Source organism: Xiphias gladius, chromosome 14 (genome assembly GCF_016859285.1).
Source record: "Xiphias gladius isolate SHS-SW01 ecotype Sanya breed wild chromosome 14, ASM1685928v1, whole genome shotgun sequence".
NCBI lineage: Eukaryota > Metazoa > Chordata > Actinopteri > Istiophoriformes > Xiphiidae > Xiphias > Xiphias gladius.
This window is the reverse complement of record NC_053413.1, coordinates 7,324,556-7,342,304: the sequence shown is the minus strand read 5'-3', so window position 1 is coordinate 7,342,304 and position 17,749 is coordinate 7,324,556. Positions and strand designations below refer to the sequence as shown.

The window sequence follows — 17,749 nt, the reverse complement described above, 5'->3', positions numbered from 1 at the left end:
ATGTTACTTGATCTGCAAAGGAAAAATACCATGTACAAATGTGTAGGATTTATGCGTAATTTTGGGTACTCACAAATGTGTGTTCCAATCCACACACAAATACCAATCGGTTTGAACACAAGTGAAGCAATTTTACAAATACACACATCGCAACCTGAATAAATATTATAAACATTTAAATATATTTATATGAATAAATATTTAATTATTGAAGTTTGAAAAGGCTGGGTACCCCTTAGTCAAAATTAGTTACTGTTAATAGTTAAGTGAGTAAAAGATGAACTGATTTCCAAACGGCATCAAGTTAAAGATGAAATATTAAATATTTTAAGCAAGATTACTTTATTATTTCCATCTTTTACAGTTTCAAAATTATAAAAGGGGAAACGGTCATGAAAAACAAACGTTTGGGCACTGGGCGTGGTCAGTACTTAGTAACACCCCCTTTGGCAAGTATCACAGTCACACTTGTAAAAGGCCTCTAGTGCTGTGAGATTCTTGGGCCGTCTTGTTACACTGCTCTTATGAGGACTATCCACAGATTCTCAATGATCTTTAGGTCGAGGGACTATAAGGGGCCATGGTTTAACCTTCAGCTTGGGCCTCTTGAGTAGTTCATTGTTGATTTTGCGTTGTGTTTATGAACATTATCCTTTTGTAGAAGCCTCCTCTTTTCATCTTCAGCTTTTTCACAGACGGTGTGATATTTGCTCCCAGAGTTCGCTGGTATTTAATTGAATCCATTCTTCCCTCTACTAGTGAAATGTTCCCTGTGCCACTGGCTGCAACACAAGGCCAAAGCATGATCGATCCATCCCCGTGCTTAACGGTTGAAGAGGTGTTCTTTTCATAAAATTCTGCTCCCTTTTTTCTCCAAACATATCTTTGATCATTGCGGCCAAAAAATTCTATTTTAACTTCATGAGTCCACGGGACTTGTTTCCAAAATGCACCAGGCTTGTTTAGATGTTCCTTTGCAAACCCCTGATACAGAATTTTATGGTGAGGATGCATGAGTGGTTTTCTTCTGCTGACTCTTCCATGAACGTCATATTTGTGTCACTGTACAGTAGAACAGTGCACCACCACTCCAGAGGGGTTTTGATTTGTCTTTCTAACAATCCCACGAGCAGTTCTCTCAGAAAGTTTTCTTGGTCTTCCAGACCCCAACTTAACCTCCACCGTTCCTGTTAACTGCTCTTTCTTAATTAAATCACAAACTGTGGATTCGGCTACCTGAAAACGCTTTGCTATCTTATAGTCTTCTCCTGCTTTTGTGGGAATCAATTTTCAGAGTGCTAGGATCATGTAATACACATTTGTAACCAGTTTAATTTATCTCCATAAAAATAAGGGTATAGAATAGATGGAAATCAGTTGGTGGAGTGTGTTAAGACTCCAGATTGTGACATCTACTGGACACATCACATCCTAAACAGCTTAGGTTACCATCTCATTTAAACAAACTATGAATACTGCCATTGCTGTCAGTCTAAAATCATACATTCCGATCCAAAGAACTTGCAGAGTGTAAGGAGAACATTACAGTGTTGTCTTTATTGACATGGTTCAAACATACAGAAACAAAATAAAGGTATGAAGAGACAGCCCCAAAACAACGTGCTATGTGACCTGAATAACATATCCTTCTTCTGACTTTCTGTTGAGGAAAAGGGTGCTTTGTCAGTATTTAAGAATCAGTTTGGAATGTGTGTTTGATAAGGCATCGGTCCGGGTGGATTGAGTGTGTATATCTGCAACGCCTGTTCAGACCAGTAGGGAAAAAAAAAAAAAAAAAAAAAACATAAAGCAAGACAAATTAGTGGCGAGGGGTTTGACCTAATCTGAATGAGCCAGTCTCACAGGTGATAGTCCATACCTGCTAAAACAGACTTCTAGAGCAAATTTTGATAACACAGACTGAAAAATCTGGTTCCAATCATTCATTTTCTTAACTGGCTCAAACGTTTTATCACTGGTGGTTTAAAACCCAGACCATAATGACTAAGGACTCAGACCTCAAGTCCAGGCTTTAACTGTATATAAAAAGAATCAGGCCACCGTACTTCATCCGCCACTGACTCTTACTGAAACGTGTGAGTGTATGTTGATTGGTGTGTGCTGATGTGTCATCTTCACAGGCCGATGGTGTAGGAGCGCCCTGCTGGGTTGTGGATGGCAGAGCAGGAGGGCTCAGTCACGGCCCATTCATACCACACCTTCTTCCCATTGTTGCAGCGCCAGAATCTCACCACAACATCATCATCTCCGGCTATGGAGATGGGTTGCTATTAGAAGGAGGAGAGGAGAAAAGGATTATTAACATGTTTATTTTTAAATTTAAAACAAAAGGAAAATTAATTAAGAAGTGACTGTATAACTCACTTTGAGGGGGAAAAGGATGGGGAACCAGGAGAACATTCCAGGTGAATGTGTATCTGGTTTTATACCTGACACACACACACAAAAAACACACACAATGTAAACATTCCTATTTAGAACAAGTCTCAGCACAACATGACCTCCTGTTTATCTAGCAAACTTACTGAGTGTGACATCTTTGTACAGTGTGGTTTCAAAGTAGCCAGCAAAGCCATGGAGCACCGAGTTACAACCCACAGAGAATCTGAGGCACTGATACCGATTATTGTTCATATCTGGGTGAAGAAAGAAATGGTGGGCAACATATTTACATCACATGATGGTAATGTGTATAGTGTACGTGTTTCTAAGTGTACAATGTGAGTTTAGTGTGCTTTTCTATACCTGTTGTGGGGTGCGTGAAGGTGAAGCATGGTTTGGGCTCAGCCAGCTGGTGGAAGTTATGGAGACGCACTACGTAAGGCGTCTCAAAATGGCACTCTGGATCCTTGTCGCGTTCCCGGCAGCTGCGTACTTCGTTGTAAAGCTTGGAGGAGGACAGAGGAGCCAGGAAGGACGTGTAGGAACAGGGGATGCTCACTCCATCATCTGAAGATGACAAAATGAGATGAGGAAAACAGGAAAGAGAAAATGATTTGAAATGCAAAGGAAGCATGGAAGGTAATGGAAGATAAGAAATGCTGTCCACATTGTTTGATGTGGCAAACAACTGAGGGTGCTCTGCATTCAATGACTCCTCAGCTACAGCATCTACGTAGCTGATTTTCTTAAAAAACAAAGAGCCACTGTAAGAGTTATCTTAAACCCCAGCAGGGAATTACCTTTGAGAAAGTGCTGCGCTCCATCTAAGCACTCAGGGGAGAGTTCATTGTCACCAAACGATCCAAGCAGCTCGCTGACAATGATATCAGCTTTCTCAGGTGCTGCCCACTCCCGCATGTCACATGACACCACGGTCACCTGATCACCCCACTCCTCAAAGCGCCAATTCTCTAGCCTGAACAAGTTAGAGTTAAAATGTTAGTAGTGCAGGAAATAGATAACATGAGCGTTCAAAATTTCAGGCTCCACAAGGTAGTTTACAATTATATGCAGAGTCTAAACACTGAAAATGGGTTAAAAATTTGTGGCAGTGTAACTTCGGGAAGGTCTTGCACACCTAGATCCACTTTAACTGGTGTGTCTCAGTTGTTATAGGCCATTCTGGAACAGGAACAAATGTCTGTTTGCAAGGAATTTACATTTATCATTATTATTTTTTTCCATTTTCCATGGTGGTCTATCAGTGTACCACACACAGTTGTCTTTTCACTGCTAATTTTATTATCTGATCAGACTGGGATGCAGAACTGGCTTAAAAGAATCCCTTGAGACACAGTGCATCCTGACACGTTCAGATGTAAAAGTGTTTGTGTGTTAATATTTTTTCCTGTGTAGGTTTCAGTGTGTACAGATATGCATATTGAAATAAAGAGCAGTATTCTACTCACGTGATTACAGCATTGGGATTTTTCTCCACAGCATACACCCTCAGCTTCCTGTCTGCCTGTCTGGCAGCACGCAGCGACGCATTGACCAGAGGACCCCTACCTGCTCCTAATACCATCAAAACCCTGTGTCAAAGAGAAAACATAATTTAGAGCATGCTACAATCACTGCTTATGATTTCTCTTACAAATGAAGCTATAAGCTGTGGCACTTTTTTGTCGTTTGTTCGTTATTCATAGAGACAGTTGTGTCCTGCTACTCACTGGACATTCGTGTCTTTCTGCTCCTCTGGAACTCTGTCAAGTAGACATTTATATACAGCCTGCAAACACAAAAACAAAGCAGGTGTATCGATACCTGTGCCTTATAATGTAAAGATTTTCAGTAGGCTACACACAAAGTATGGAAGATTTTTTCCAGTTGAAGATTTACAGGATCATATTTATGTAGGGGTCTTCAATGATTGTTGTAGTTGCAGTTTCAAATTTACCATGTATAGAGGGTAGTAGGTATGTGAAATATGAATGGATGCTTTTAGGGTTTATGGTTCCCTTGACAGAAAGAGAAAAAAAAAACAAAAAAAAAACCCTCACTTCATCTCTTGAGTCCATCTACACTGTAAATTTGATGAAATGGAATCATATTTGTTCTGCGAGATGGGACACTATAAACAGTGTCAGTGTGAACTGGTCATAACCTACAGAGCTTACTAGAAGTGGTCCTGTGTAGCTCAATGAACAGAGCCTTCTATCAACACTGCTACAGGTGTGGGTCCCTGCCAAGTCTGAAAATGTCAGAAGGCTCTGCCTCAATGAGAATTTTAGGATCTGTGTACACTCAGATACATTTTCTTCACTTTTATAGAAAAAATTGCACTGTGGATATACTGTGCTTGAATCGCTATTGGACAAACAAAGTTCTCCTTGTGTCTTCTCAACTTATGCTCTATGGTTTTCCAATAATGTGAAAATGTTTCAGTGGGTGCAGATACTGCTTCGTCCAATGGTCTTACTTGTTGGTACTGTGAATATTTAATAGGATCCTTCTCGAACACTTCATAAGTCTGAGACTCCAAGTTGTCCATGAGGGGCTACAGGGAAGAAGGGAAAAGAAACCTCCTCAGTGTTCGTCGACGAAAGGTTAAAAAAAATATATCAGATATGGGAACACAAATATGCCCTTCCTTACCTGGAGGGGAGACTGCAGGTAGTCTTCGTAGCCCTTGGCAAAGAGCTCATAGGCATTGGGTGCGGGCCGATTCTGGTTGAGGTATTCCAGGTACTGAAGGTAGGATCGAAAGTCCTTGTCAGTGTGCCGACTGGTGCCTGTGAAGATGAACTGGGCCTCCAACTATGCAAATAGATTGTTTTTTTATTAAAAACACACTTTGAAATTTGGATAGCGATTAATTTATTTCAAATTAAAATGACTTGTAATTATTATTTCATACCTTGAAAAGACGGAAGATTATTCGCTGATGGGCTTTTGACAAAACAGGGAAGCCCTTCTTATTGGTTAGGAAGATGCTGGTGGGAAGTATGGCTGCTTTGATAGGTTCCCCGAGCCACTTATCTATCACTGCGTCTGACGGCATGTCTGCTCCAACTTCAATAGCTTCAAGAGTACAGCAAAGTCAATTTTCAGTGGCAGACATGACAGTAATTATTTCTTAATACACTGACTTTGCTCTAGGCAGCTGCTTTACAGTGTGCTCTCTCTCACCAAGACAGATCCTCTTGTTGTAATCACAAAGGGTTCTTAATGAGTGCCACCTAAAAGGGTTAAAAAAAAAAAAAAAGGATCACGATTTTAAAGGAAATCAATGACAACAGTTTTAGCATGCAGACAGCACTCCACTGCTAAGGAAGTGGACTTGTGAAACTCACCAGCTCCAGGTCTTCTCATCAACACTTGTGTCATCGACGCAAGTGGTCGGTTCATTCTCGATCAGATCTTCCCGCATATCCTCTGACGCCATCAGCGGGACACGTATCCAGAACTATTCAGACACAGAGGACAAAAGAAGGTAACCAATGGCTGCAGCTTCCTGTCTGGCTTCTCTGCTGTCTAAAAGCAACCTACACGTGCTGATCAATCAATTTTAATAATGTGTGTCTTACATTTGAGGTGTGGTGTCCAGTGTGGATGTGGTTCAGCAGCAGGCGGGCTAGATTGGCATTACGAGGGCCCTTCAGAGGAATCATGAATACAGGCAGGCCCAGGTAGGCTGAGAAGTTTAGCTCCTGTGCCAGAGCCTGGAGAGAAACACAGGAAAAAGAATGATGAGAGCATGACTGGGATGACATGAGAAGACCTGTTAGGAGTTAATCCTCTTTAAAAAAAAAAAAAAAAAAAAGTGTACATCAAATAAACTGTCCAAAGTGAGGAACTCACGGCCTCTGAATTTCTGCGCTCTGTCTCGATTTCTGAATCTGCGTCGATCCATGGAGAGAGCTTCCCAACAATAAGAGTGTTCCAGTCTAGACAAAGCATAATGGGTATTTTTAAAAAGCATTATTAACTGTCATATTACCATTTGCTGTCAATCCCTTGAGTGATCTAAGCTCTCAGTGATAACATGCAGTGTTGCAGCAGCCAAGTCACATCAATCATAAAAGATTGACTGAGTCTGTTATACAACAATTGTCTTCTATGACGTGCTCCGTTTTTTGGCTGTCTCTGATACTTCTTTTAAATTGATTGTTTATATGATTCAATTTTCCAGCTTTTTAGTTCACATTTTCTAAGATTCTTAATGTCACGCATTGACTGCTTGTTTCCGTCTTGATGACTGTTGATGAACCGTGTAAACACCAGGGAAGCTAATAGAATTAAATCCAGACTCTATCGTTGTCATATCAACAGAGAAGGAAAAATTTACACCGATACAGTGTGATATGCTGTATTGTATTTAATTAATATATTAGAATGTTGTCAACTAACTAAACCAAACCAAAAGAATAATATTAAGTCTGAGAATATAAACTAAGCCTAAAACAATGGGGTGAGGCGGCTTAAGAGAAGCGAGCCTGTGCCGCAAAGTCGCAGGTTCCATTCCTGGACTGGTAAGATACTTCTGGGTGAAGTGTATATTAGTGCTAGTAGATAATGTTTTTGTTCTGGACAGCAAGGTGCAGAACTGATATTCCTAAGTGACAATGCAACTGAACATGAGGGGAAACTGAACAGGCATAGAAAGCTGGTGTGGATATTATAGTAAAAAGGTTCAACAAGAAGAACTGGAATCCAGGAGCAAATGCCTATCATCTGACTTTACATTTTACATATAGGTTTACCATCGAGCCATCATAATCAAGGGACCTATTCCAGCATAGAGGGGCATAGTTATCAAATGTCCGAAAAATAAAGTAAAACAAGTTAATGACTGCTAACGCTTGACATAATAGCGGATAAACGAGTAGAAGGACTAACCTCTTCCACACAGCAGCAGATCTGACCGGGTCTGGGCACCGGGTCGGGTTTTAGCGGGTTCCAACTCAAACTCTCTCCTGAACCTCGGATGGAACAGGGGCATGCACAGGAAGTCAAACCTGAGACATCAGAGGGAGAGAGGGGGCAGTCTTTTAAAATTGATTTGATTTATAATGTCAAACAGAGGGGAAACGTAAACCTTTTTTGCTTAACTATCCACCAGCCAGCTGGTAAACTTGAACAGATTAGCCGATGCGAATATGAGAGCATCTGCACACCAGCATCCGGCTACCTTGTGATTGGGCACGTGCTTGTAATTCACCGGCTAGCTTAGCAAGCATCACGCTCTAGCATTATGCTAGCAAACCGGCGCGTCTCTCTCGTAAGCTCACTTCTACAAAAAAAAAAAAAAGTGCAAAGTGCAGCACGATCCTCACCCCAGTTTGGCGACCGCGGCTAACGTGTCGGCCACCTCCGGCACACAATTCAAATCTCTCCCGCAGGACACCTTGCTCCCCGTACTGGCGGACGCCATGATTTTAGGCGACTGAATGATTGACTAGGACCATGCCGTTGCGCTGGCTTTCGAAGAAACTGACGCCATCTTGGATCTCGACGACGTACGTGCTCATTGGGTAGCATGGTGATTTAGAGCCATAATGGCCTCGCCCGTGCGTCAGTTGCACGGCTCGTACGTTACCGCGATAACTGTGTATGGAGGGTCTTCAGTTTATGACTGTTGAAATCAGGAGTTGATTTCTTCTTTTTTTTAATCTTTCTGAAGACATGTATTGCAAGAAAAATGCATTTTTATGCTGTAAAATGTTAAAGTAGGGATTATAAAGATACAATCTAATGTCAGAATAATTTCAAAAAGTTATTCATTATTATTTCTTCAGTCCCTCTAGTCCTCAATTTGTTGTAGCTACACTTCAGACACAACTACAGTATGGAAAGCAAGTTTATCAAAATATGAAAATCCTGCTGTTAGTGCTGGGTGCTTTTCTTTAACTGCAAACTGAAAATGATGCGAAAGATATGTTAGAAGTTGATTTGGCCACAAAGCAAAACTGACAGAGTCTGCAGAAAATGGCTTCTCTGAATATCACTTTCACAGTCGGTAGGATAAAATATCACTTATGTCCACTCAAATTGTTTGGGGCACAGGCCAGCGTTTTGTGCAAGGTGTCACATTTGGGAGGGCTATAAAAGGGTCAAAACCTTGTGTTTTTTAGAGTAGACAGTAGATGAGAGAGCGAGAGGTTGCAGCAGTCGCCACTACAAACCACAGTGGGATGTACAAAGCTTATGACTTTGTTTGACCTGTTTTCCTCAGGATGGACTCTGGTTTAATCTGTGTTTGAGGAGAACTTTCTGCCCGCCAGTCACGCTGATGTTCTCATCAAGGAATCTCTCTGTATCTGCTTCGCTGACACCATCATGGCTTTAGAAGATATTTGCAGTTTCAAGGAAACTACTGTGCATCACGAGTGGTTTTCTGCTTCATCTTTGGAAGCAACAGTCTCAACTTTTCATACGACTGACTATTGCAGCTTTGGATTGAGGAGACTAAGGAAATGTGAGACAACTTGTGGGGTCCCACTTCACTTTTTCATACCAACTTTACCAAACTCTACCCCTTTCAACCATACACCTTCATTCCCTTTTTTCTCGGCCAACCACTCATTGACAGTCCGCAGGCCATTCCCTCTTTCTCATGGAACAACGACCCTCGGTTTCATCTTCCAAGGTGGAGTCATAGCAGCTGCAGACACACGTGCCAGTGCTGGGGGGCTTGTTGCCTGCCCGGCTGTTCATAAGATTAACCCGATTCACTCCCACTTGGTGGTCACCTCCTCTGGGAGTGGTGCAGACTGCATGCTGTGGGAGCGAATTCTGGCCAGAGAGATCAGACTCTACCAACTGCGGCACAGACGGCGCCTGTCAATACGTGGCACTGCTAAACTCCTATCATTTATGCTGCACCCCTTTAAAGGGACTGACGTGTGTGTGGCTCTTACACTATGTGGATGGGACAAGGAAGCGGGTAACACTGACTGTGCAAAGCGGTCACAAGGATCTTCCTTTCTGACTGGTGATAGCCCCTCAGCTGCTGTTAGTAGCCACGATGTTACTGCAATGGCATGTTCTGCATCCCCTAACAGTGGCCCAAAGCTGATATACGTGTGCAGCGATGGAGCCCGACTGCAGGGAGATGTCTTTTCTGTGGGCTCAGGTTCTCCTTATGCTTATGGAGTCCTGGATAGAGGACTGAGGTGGAGCCTGAGCAAAGACGAGGCCATCTCCTTGGCAAGAGAAGCCGTGTTCAGAGCCACTCACAGGGATGCCTACTCAGGAAACAACGTGGACCTCTTCCACATCACAGCCCATGGATGGAAACAAAGAGAGAGGGAGGACCTGAAAGATGAATATTACAGAGTCATGGAGAGGAGGGCAAAGATAGTGGAGGAAAGAAAAAGAGTGACAGACGTGAAAGTTCCTGCATGAAGCAAAGTATTTATGTATGGGAGGAGGGATGGGATCAGGGGGACAAAATTTTAGAAATAGCCATGTATCAAGAGTTGCATCGACTTCAGCCTCATTCTTCATAGTGTATTTGCTTGTTTGCCAGAAAAAAACATCTCTTTGAAAAAAATTCATAGACTGTACCGTAGTGAGTGATGTGGTCTTGATGTCTCGTTTTTTATTTACCTTGGTATTTGTTTGCCTCTCGTCACAGTTTACCCAGCTTTTTTCAACACCCGCACATCACTGCACTAAACCTGCAGTCCGCCACAGTCACAAGGGGCGCTGTGCGTTTTCGCCGCCATGACGCGTTAAATTTTCCTGCCCTTACGCCGCGGAAGCTGCTCGCTCATCAGACAGTTTCAAAGATGGCTCTTGCTAGTGTGTGCTACAGTGATTGTGCGGATTTTTCTTTCGATAATTGTCATCGTTTTGAGTTTGGTTGTGGACCTGGACAGAGCGGTCTGGGTATCGATTCCATTCCGGGAGACGGCCTCAGTTTTTCCGTTAAAAACCCGCTGTGTGCCGGGGACGAGGATGCTGCCGAGAGGAAAATAGAGTTTCTGCATGGGACCACCACCTTAGCGTTTAAAGTAAGTTACAGAGTGGATCATTGCAGCTAGCTGGCACCACAAAACTGTAAAGAACTGCGTAGTTGTCAAAGTACACATCCGATAAATCATTCAGTCTCTGAACTTCACGCGGTCGAGCTAACATAGCTACTCATCTCGAACGTTAGTCTGCTAGCATGGCTACAAACCGCTTTCTCATTGCAGATGTCAACATAGCCATTTGTGATGGTTTATGTTTTTCGATTCTGGCTCAAAAGCAACTCGCTAAATGTAAACAGGTCATCTTAATGTGTGGTTTTGACAGCAATGGCGGTACATATTCTATAGGTGTAACAAGTCAGTTGCTATAGCTATTTTGCCCTGTGACTGTATTTGCGCATGCCCAGCGCATGAATGTGAAACAAAATGCCAGTTTTGTAAACCGTGATTGTAAACTGGCCCGGTAAATAAGTCGGCTTATATGTATGCTTTTCAATCATTTCTTAACACAATGATATAAAGATGACCTCAACTTGTAGTTATATAATTCTATATCAGTTTGTACAGGTCTAATGTTACAGGTGCTTTCTTTTGTATTGTGGAATAACAGCTAAATAAAATAAAAAGCTCTCTGAAACTACTGTTTCAGGCTCAACATATCCCAACCATGGAGGCAAAGAAGACTGGGACAATAAAACAAAAATTTACTCATCAGATTTGGCATTTGGAACCAACTTCTTTTAACCCTTATAACCCATTTGTGCCCTCACAAGGCTGTATAATTGTACACCAGGGGATCTAGCAGGTCAAAATTTTAAAATGTAAGAAAATTTATTCAGGAATGGTATGTCCTGGCAAGCTTTTTAAAACACCTATGGTAGAAGGGAGACCATCCTGTGCAGTTTTTAATTACATTATTTTTATTACATTTATTATTTGTTCATTTAATTATATTATTATAGTTTCTGTGAATATTTTTTTCCTTTTTAAGACGGATGCAGACTCTGGGTCTCTATATTTGATGATCTTATACTTGCAGCACCAGGCATGAAATTCTGATGGACAAATACTTAATGTGTGGTTTCTTTTAAAAAGTGTAAAACATCAAGATATTAAGTATAAAATATTTCTACCGGCCTTCAAATGCTGATGAGTCTTAACTATAACATACCATGAGTTAATTTCGAACACACAAACACACACACAAAATGTGGACATGCTCCTTGGATGTAGTAGGAGTAAAGAACAAAGTAAGAAATTCTAAAGCTCTGATAAATAATGTCATCAAAACAGGGAATGGGATTTCTCAAAAGTTCAAGGCACACAGCTTACTTGTGCTGCAAAGATTTAGGAAAGGCTTAAAAGCGGAATTAAGTGGGTCTATGTGGTTTTACATTCCACTTAAAGAGTAAGTGGACACCCTTATTTTGTAGCAAGTCCAATGAAACAACAAAACCAACAATGGATTTTATGCTACTAACAAGATTGTGTAATGGCCGGATATAAATTCTGCAACAGAACCCCCATTTTGTCAAACTATTTAAAACACATAAAAGAGCCATATTATTACATTTGGGTGACATCTCTTGTCGTTACAATGAAAACAGCCATTGCAGCTTTCTCCTCTCAGTTTGTCAAACAGAGCAGAGTGGTGTAAATACTGAACGCTATTCCTGCAGTTGATTTTGGTCTCTTCGGGGGATTTGCTGATAAAAAGAAAAGATAAATAACACCAACCTTATCCCTTAATCCCTGAGTGGGGTAGAGTCTGGTTGGATGAAAATCTCCCCGAGAGACATCTCCCTCTGACTGGCCAAATCTGTTGTCTTCGCTTTAGTAATGTGCTGCTGTTGTGACTGTCAATTCAATAATAGAGGATTTTGGAAGGAAGAACAAAAGTCTAACCTCTTATCCAGCCGCTTTCTGGCAAGCTAAAACATAAATTGCTCTCGGAGAGTGGTAGAGCACCAGCACATTTCTGCCTTGTTTACACAGAAATAAGGGAGGCTAACAGATACAGTAATTACAACATGCATACTTGCATTGATTAATCATTCACTGACTCTGTGGTGTAAAAAAAATAAAAATAAACGATGCTTCCCACTTTGGAAGCCATGATCAGGCAATAACAGCTCTGTTGAAATGTGTTTCCCTACTGCTGTAATGTGCTCCACTAACGTCCCCCCCCCCCGCTGTTGCCCCTCTCAGTTCCAGCATGGTGTTATTGTTGCGGTGGACTCTCGGGCCACGGCGGGCTCCTACATCGCATCGCAGACCGTGAAGAAGGTGATTGAGATCAACCCCTACTTGCTGGGTACCATGGCTGGAGGAGCTGCAGACTGTAGCTTCTGGGAACGTCTACTGGCCCGCCAGTGCCGCATCTACGAGCTTCGCAACAAGGAGCGCATCTCGGTGGCAGCAGCCTCCAAGCTGCTCGCTAACATGGTGTACCAGTACAAGGGCATGGGACTCAGTATGGGAACCATGGTTTGTGGCTGGGACAAGAGAGGCCCAGGTAAATACAACAGCTTTATATGACCTTCACATCTGGCCTATGTCAGTATATACTAGGTATTTATGTATTGTTCCAAATTGAGATCTTTCTAAGGAGCTAACTCAAGACAATAACTAATACAGTATAATCACTTTTTCAAGGTTTTTTTTTTAAATTTTGCTTGATAAATTTAATTATTTTTTCCAAAGTTAATAGGGTCTTGTTTTTTTGTTAGTCCTTTTTTGTTCACATCTATCCTGGGGTTTGTTGTAACATTCTTGAGTGACAGGTTGGATTTGGAATATAAGACAACACAGCTGCAATGATTAGTCTGCTAATCGATCAGTTGATTGCCAGAAAAACTGGTAACCATTTCGATAATTGATTAATCATTGAACTAATTTTCCAGTAAAAATTCCAAACATTTCCTAGTTCCAGCTTCTCAATATGAGGATTGAGGCATTATGTTTTCGGGTTGTCCGTCTGTCCCATTTCTGTGAATACGATATCTCAGGATCGTCTTGAGGTAATTTCTTCAAATTTGGCACAAACGTTAACTTGGATTCAAGGATGAACTGATTAGAATTTGGTGGTCAAAGGTCAAGGTCACTGTGACCTAATAAAGCATGTTTTGGGCTATAACTCAAGAATTCCTATGCTAATTATGAGAAAATAAACTTTTTATAAAAGTCTTAACTACATACATCAGGAGTCTGGGAAGACATGGATGTAAAACTGCAACTTGACTGGTTGACGGAAGCACACAACTGCGAGGCAGTAATTCTGTCTTTATATTTCTAAGTCAGTTTAGTGGCCTTCTATTTATTTCTGTTATTTCCATCTTACCAGATATGTATTTTACTGGCATATCTGTGTGGAGAGCAGCATCATATTTTGTATGCTAATTTTGAGTTACAGCTCAAGTGATGAGCAAAATATTCCACTCATTTAAATACCCAGATCATTTGTCAGCTTTGCTTTTCAGTGTGTCCCTACTGGTAGCATTTATTATTTCTCTAACTGTGGCTGCACATGTGTGGTTAGCTGCTCAACATAAATCTTTTCAGCCATAAAATGATCATTTGTGCATAGAACAGTCAATTCACATGGTTTTCCAGTTACACGTGCTGTTGCTTGCGAGCACAAACACACTAGTAGTACCCAGAGTTACCCACTAGATGGTACTGCGGCCCCTCTTATGCTCTACCCCTCTTTTTACTTTAAGCTGTGGCTTTTGGATGCCACACAGTGTGAGGCTGTACATCACAGAAGGTGTACTTAAAGAGGCTGCCACAGTGACACAGTAATGGGAAATCAATGAGGCTGCGACCATGGGCCAGCAAAAGTGCGGCGGGATGATGGACATTGGGTCGTGGGCATAATGCCTGTATATCCAATGAGATCGATGCTGGCTATGTCTGGAAAGCAGAGAGGTCCGAGTTAACGATGACGGCCCGCCAATATGCCAACAAACGTAAATGACACTTGTTAAATCCCGGGAAATCAATTAAGGAAATAATGATCCCTGTATAAGTTCAATAGGTGTGGGAGCTTAGCCATGGCCCCCACAATGCCAATGATTGAATGGAGAAGTAAATGTCATGTAAATTAAATCAGTCATGATTAGTCGGGAAGCTCATTAGCCAGCCACAATCATGTCAAGAGCACTTATTTCCCTGATGGAGTGTCTTAAGCTGCATGCAAAATAAATCGAATAAAAGCTATGTCGAGGAGCTTGACAAATATGTCTCCATGTAATAACATTAAATGTTATGACACTTGTAATCAGGGTATAGTTGATGCTTGATAGCTTCAAATTTGCTTTACATTGACTGCACCCACTGCTGCTCCCTACAAAGACACGAGGGGTCTATATTAAAGAGATATGTGATTAAATGGAATGTATGATAGGACACCTTGTCAGAGAAAGCCCATGTGGCAGTCAGTTTGACAGCCACTCCCAAGCGGGTGACGTGATAGTCCCCCCCCCCCCCCGTTCAGCTGCTGTTCTCTTTTTGCTCTTGATCCAGTGGTGAATTCTACTGGTATGGACAGATGACGGACAGACACCGAACCATTTGATGTTAGCCACCAATCCATCGCACTGAGCTCCTCACCTAGCTCAAAAAGCTGTCGGCGCAGCCAGCTGCACAGGCTGCTGTTTAAAAAAAGCCCCCTTAAGCACCTGTCATTTGATTGATGGAGTGGAAGGAGCCTGTCTTGACTGCCACTGTTGCAATGCTCCACGATCCATTCAAATTGCCCCCACTTATGCTTCAATGTGGCTCATGAGCCCCCCCCTCCCTTTTTTTTTTCTTCTGAGCACTCATTTACGTCGGCGTGTTTTTGGCATCTGTTTTTGAGGTGCAGAGACTGTTAAGTGATATTGCATTGGGCTCCACAAAGACCCCAGGTGTATTTGGAAAGGGTGTGGGGAAGTGATTTTTGGTGCTGCTCTGCTTCTATACTTGGACCTCCTAAAGAGCCCTCATCCAACTCCGTCAACTGTGCTACTCAACGCGAGAGGCTGGCTTTACGACTCTCTCCCTGCCTATTATGTTTTTAACGAGTCCCTTACACTTTTCAAGAGGAACAGGCAGGTCTCAGAATGGCAAATTACCCCTGTGCATAGGCAGGCACTGGATGATTATCATGGCAAGCTAACGACAGGCTGAGGAAGCTGTAATTTGCCAGTTGAAATCAATGGGGAGCTTTTTTTTTTTTTTTCCAGAAAAGCAAGTGGCTCTCTATCCCTAATAGACCGTCACTTCACTAGTTTAGCTGAGGAACTCTGCAAGCGAGGATGTGCAATCTGAGGGCATTTTGAAGTGTTTTTTAATGTGTGAGATGAGCGATAGCTGTGGATATTAGGCAATTTTATATGCCATGTGTCCCTGCGTTTCTCTGTGTGAGTATCATTTTCCACAGGTTTCGCTTTGTGAAGCGATATGAAAAACATGCCTTTTTGCAGGCTGTTTTTTTTAATTTATTTTTTTATAAACCATCTGCAGGTTGGCTGTGGGCGAGTCCACAGGCTGGTAACAGTCACCCGCTTTCACATCACTCTGGGGTCAGGCCTAGCAGGTGTATCATGGCGCAGAACAAAATGTCCTGCATGTGTCCATGGAGCGTGTTGTGGAGCAAACTGTCCCTCACAGGTCCATCAGAGCATTGTGGGTCTGCAGTGTACATGGCATTACATGTTTAGTCAGTTTGGCGTGGGGTGAACTCGTGCCTCTGTCTGTCATTCAAGTGTGTGTATGGCAACGTCTCTGCATAGGAACAAGTGTGTGTTTGTGTGGAAGGATATCAATGTGCTGTACTTGTGCGATGTCCACAGGATGTGAGCACGCTGTTGTTTTTCCATCCACCCTCTTGAGGTGCAAGGTGCAGTTACCTGTGCAGCCCATGTTGTGGGTCGATAGTTAATTTTTGGTGTTTGCAGGGATCAATAAGGCGTGGAGTAAGGCCCCTGGGCAGACAGTGATGTGGCCTGCACCTCGTCAGCAGGTTCCGTGGCCGGTTTCATTTTACTTGAAGAGGATGCAGCTGTTCATGTCTGCCAGCTTACTTTACTTTGAGAGGTTGCAGCTGTTCATATTCTCTCTTGAGGACGTGTGTGTCTGTGTGTGTGTGTGTGTGTGTGTGTGAGTGTGAGAGGTGATTTTATATGTACACTATCTCATTTCAGTTTTCCTGAAAAACCTCAACACCTGAGTCAGGAGATCAGACAATGCTTTTGCGGAAACCCAGCGCCCTTTATACAGTTTCTTCCTACCTCCCTTTGCCTTTTCACTTTCTTGACCTTCCTTATGTCCTTTTCTCCTCAGGGTTGTACTACGTCGACTCAGAGGGAAACCGGGTGTGTGGCGACCTATTCGCTGTGGGGTCGGGCTCCATGTATGCCTATGGTGTGATGGACAGTGGCCTGCGACACGACCTAACTGTGGAGGAGGCCTGCGAGCTAGGCCGCCGCGCCATCTACCAGGCCACCTACCGCGACGCTTACAGCGGAGGGCAGGTCAACTTGTACCACGTCCACAGCGAGGGCTGGACCAGGATCTCCCAGGAAGACGTGCTCAGGCTGCACCTGCAGTACAAGAATCAGGAATAGTCAGGAAGAAAGAGGGTTAGGAGTTTATTCTAGGATCCAATGTTTAAGATGTTCTGAAATGTCTGTAGGGTTTACACATGAATAAAAAGGACTCATGCTGATTGATTTCCACTTGTATCACTACTGTGACCCATTTTGATTTGTTTGCTAGCTTAAAGCTTTATATTGTACATTTTTAACAATTTCAGTGAGCTTCACTCGCCCTGCACGGAGTATGATTTGACGGTCTGCAGAGAGGGGGCCGATGACTCAAACATGCTTTAATGCAGTGTGGGAGTAGTGTGGTGCTTGGCCTACATACATTTAATTTGGATCATACCCTGGGAAACTACATCTTTCTCAATAAAACCTGTCAAATTCTTTTTTTCAAGCGCGGTGGTGTTTTTTTTTTTTTTTTTTTTTTTTAATTATTATTTATTTATTTATTTTTATGGGTGCTAATTTCACAAGTCAATTGTTGTATTTCTCAGAATGTTCTCTTCATGTAGGTGTATAATCTCATCGCCTCATCCACCTTTGATGTAGTCGTTTTGCCACTCTTTGTTTACTTTTCAGTCATCTGTTCCCCCAGCTGTTGGGATTTGGAGGTACATACACAGCCTGTTTTGTCTCCTCTATATGTTCTGTGTTTATTAGCGGGGAGTAGCACTGTCTAAATAGCACTGTTTAATTGCATACCACCAGCCTCAGTAATTGTGCCTCCTGAGTTGTAACAATGTGTTTTCGTCCCCTCATTGATAATGTTCCTTCTCCTCCACTCAC

General features: G+C 42.4%; 3 protein-coding genes across 3 annotated transcripts; 2 read left to right on the top strand and 1 right to left on the bottom strand.

Moving 5' to 3' along the window:
- Positions 1–1,531: 1,531 nt before the first annotated feature.
- Positions 1,532–7,927, bottom strand: prmt5 (protein arginine methyltransferase 5). The gene is made up of 16 exons (XM_040144741.1): positions 7,740–7,927; positions 7,303–7,421; positions 6,265–6,350; positions 5,991–6,125; positions 5,757–5,869; positions 5,593–5,642; positions 5,321–5,484; positions 5,059–5,220; positions 4,883–4,960; positions 4,134–4,192; positions 3,873–3,995; positions 3,204–3,379; positions 2,767–2,970; positions 2,547–2,657; positions 2,386–2,450; positions 1,532–2,288 (listed from the first exon to the last, which is right to left on the bottom strand). The coding sequence occupies exons 1-16, from the start codon at positions 7,835–7,837 to the stop codon at positions 2,136–2,138; spliced, it is 1,896 nt and encodes a 631-aa protein (XP_040000675.1). The 5' UTR covers positions 7,838–7,927; the 3' UTR covers positions 1,532–2,135.
- psmb11a (proteasome 20S subunit beta 11a) lies at positions 7,873–10,007 on the top strand. The gene is made up of 2 exons (XM_040144746.1): positions 7,873–7,922; positions 8,639–10,007. The coding sequence occupies exon 2, from the start codon at positions 8,743–8,745 to the stop codon at positions 9,808–9,810; it is 1,068 nt and encodes a 355-aa protein (XP_040000680.1). The 5' UTR covers positions 7,873–7,922; positions 8,639–8,742; the 3' UTR covers positions 9,811–10,007.
- Positions 10,005–17,357, top strand: psmb5 (proteasome 20S subunit beta 5; the record flags this gene model as incomplete). Its single annotated transcript, XM_040143721.1, has 3 exons — positions 10,005–10,421; positions 12,588–12,894; positions 16,704–17,357. Coding segments are annotated over 3 exons (1,008 nt in total), but the record flags the coding sequence as incomplete, so codon positions are not given.
- Positions 17,358–17,749: the final 392 nt, after the last annotated feature.

What these genes read in the sequence shown, in the direction of transcription:
- prmt5 (XM_040144741.1), bottom strand. Translation starts at nt 7,837, where the DNA reads ATGGCGTCCGCCAGTACGGGGAGCAAGGTGTCCTGCGGGAGAGATTTG. An exon ending in AGCGCAGAAATTCAGAGGCC is followed by an intron (nt 6,126 to 6,264) that starts GTGAGTTCCTCA and finishes GTTTCTCTCCAG; the next exon opens with GCTCTGGCACAGGAGCTAAA. An exon ending in CTTCACGCACCCCACAACAG is followed by an intron (nt 2,658 to 2,766) that starts GTATAGAAAAGC and finishes TTCTTCACCCAG; the next exon opens with ATATGAACAATAATCGGTAT.
- psmb11a (XM_040144746.1), top strand. Translation starts at nt 8,743, where the DNA reads ATGGCTTTAGAAGATATTTGCAGTTTCAAGGAAACTACTGTGCATCAC.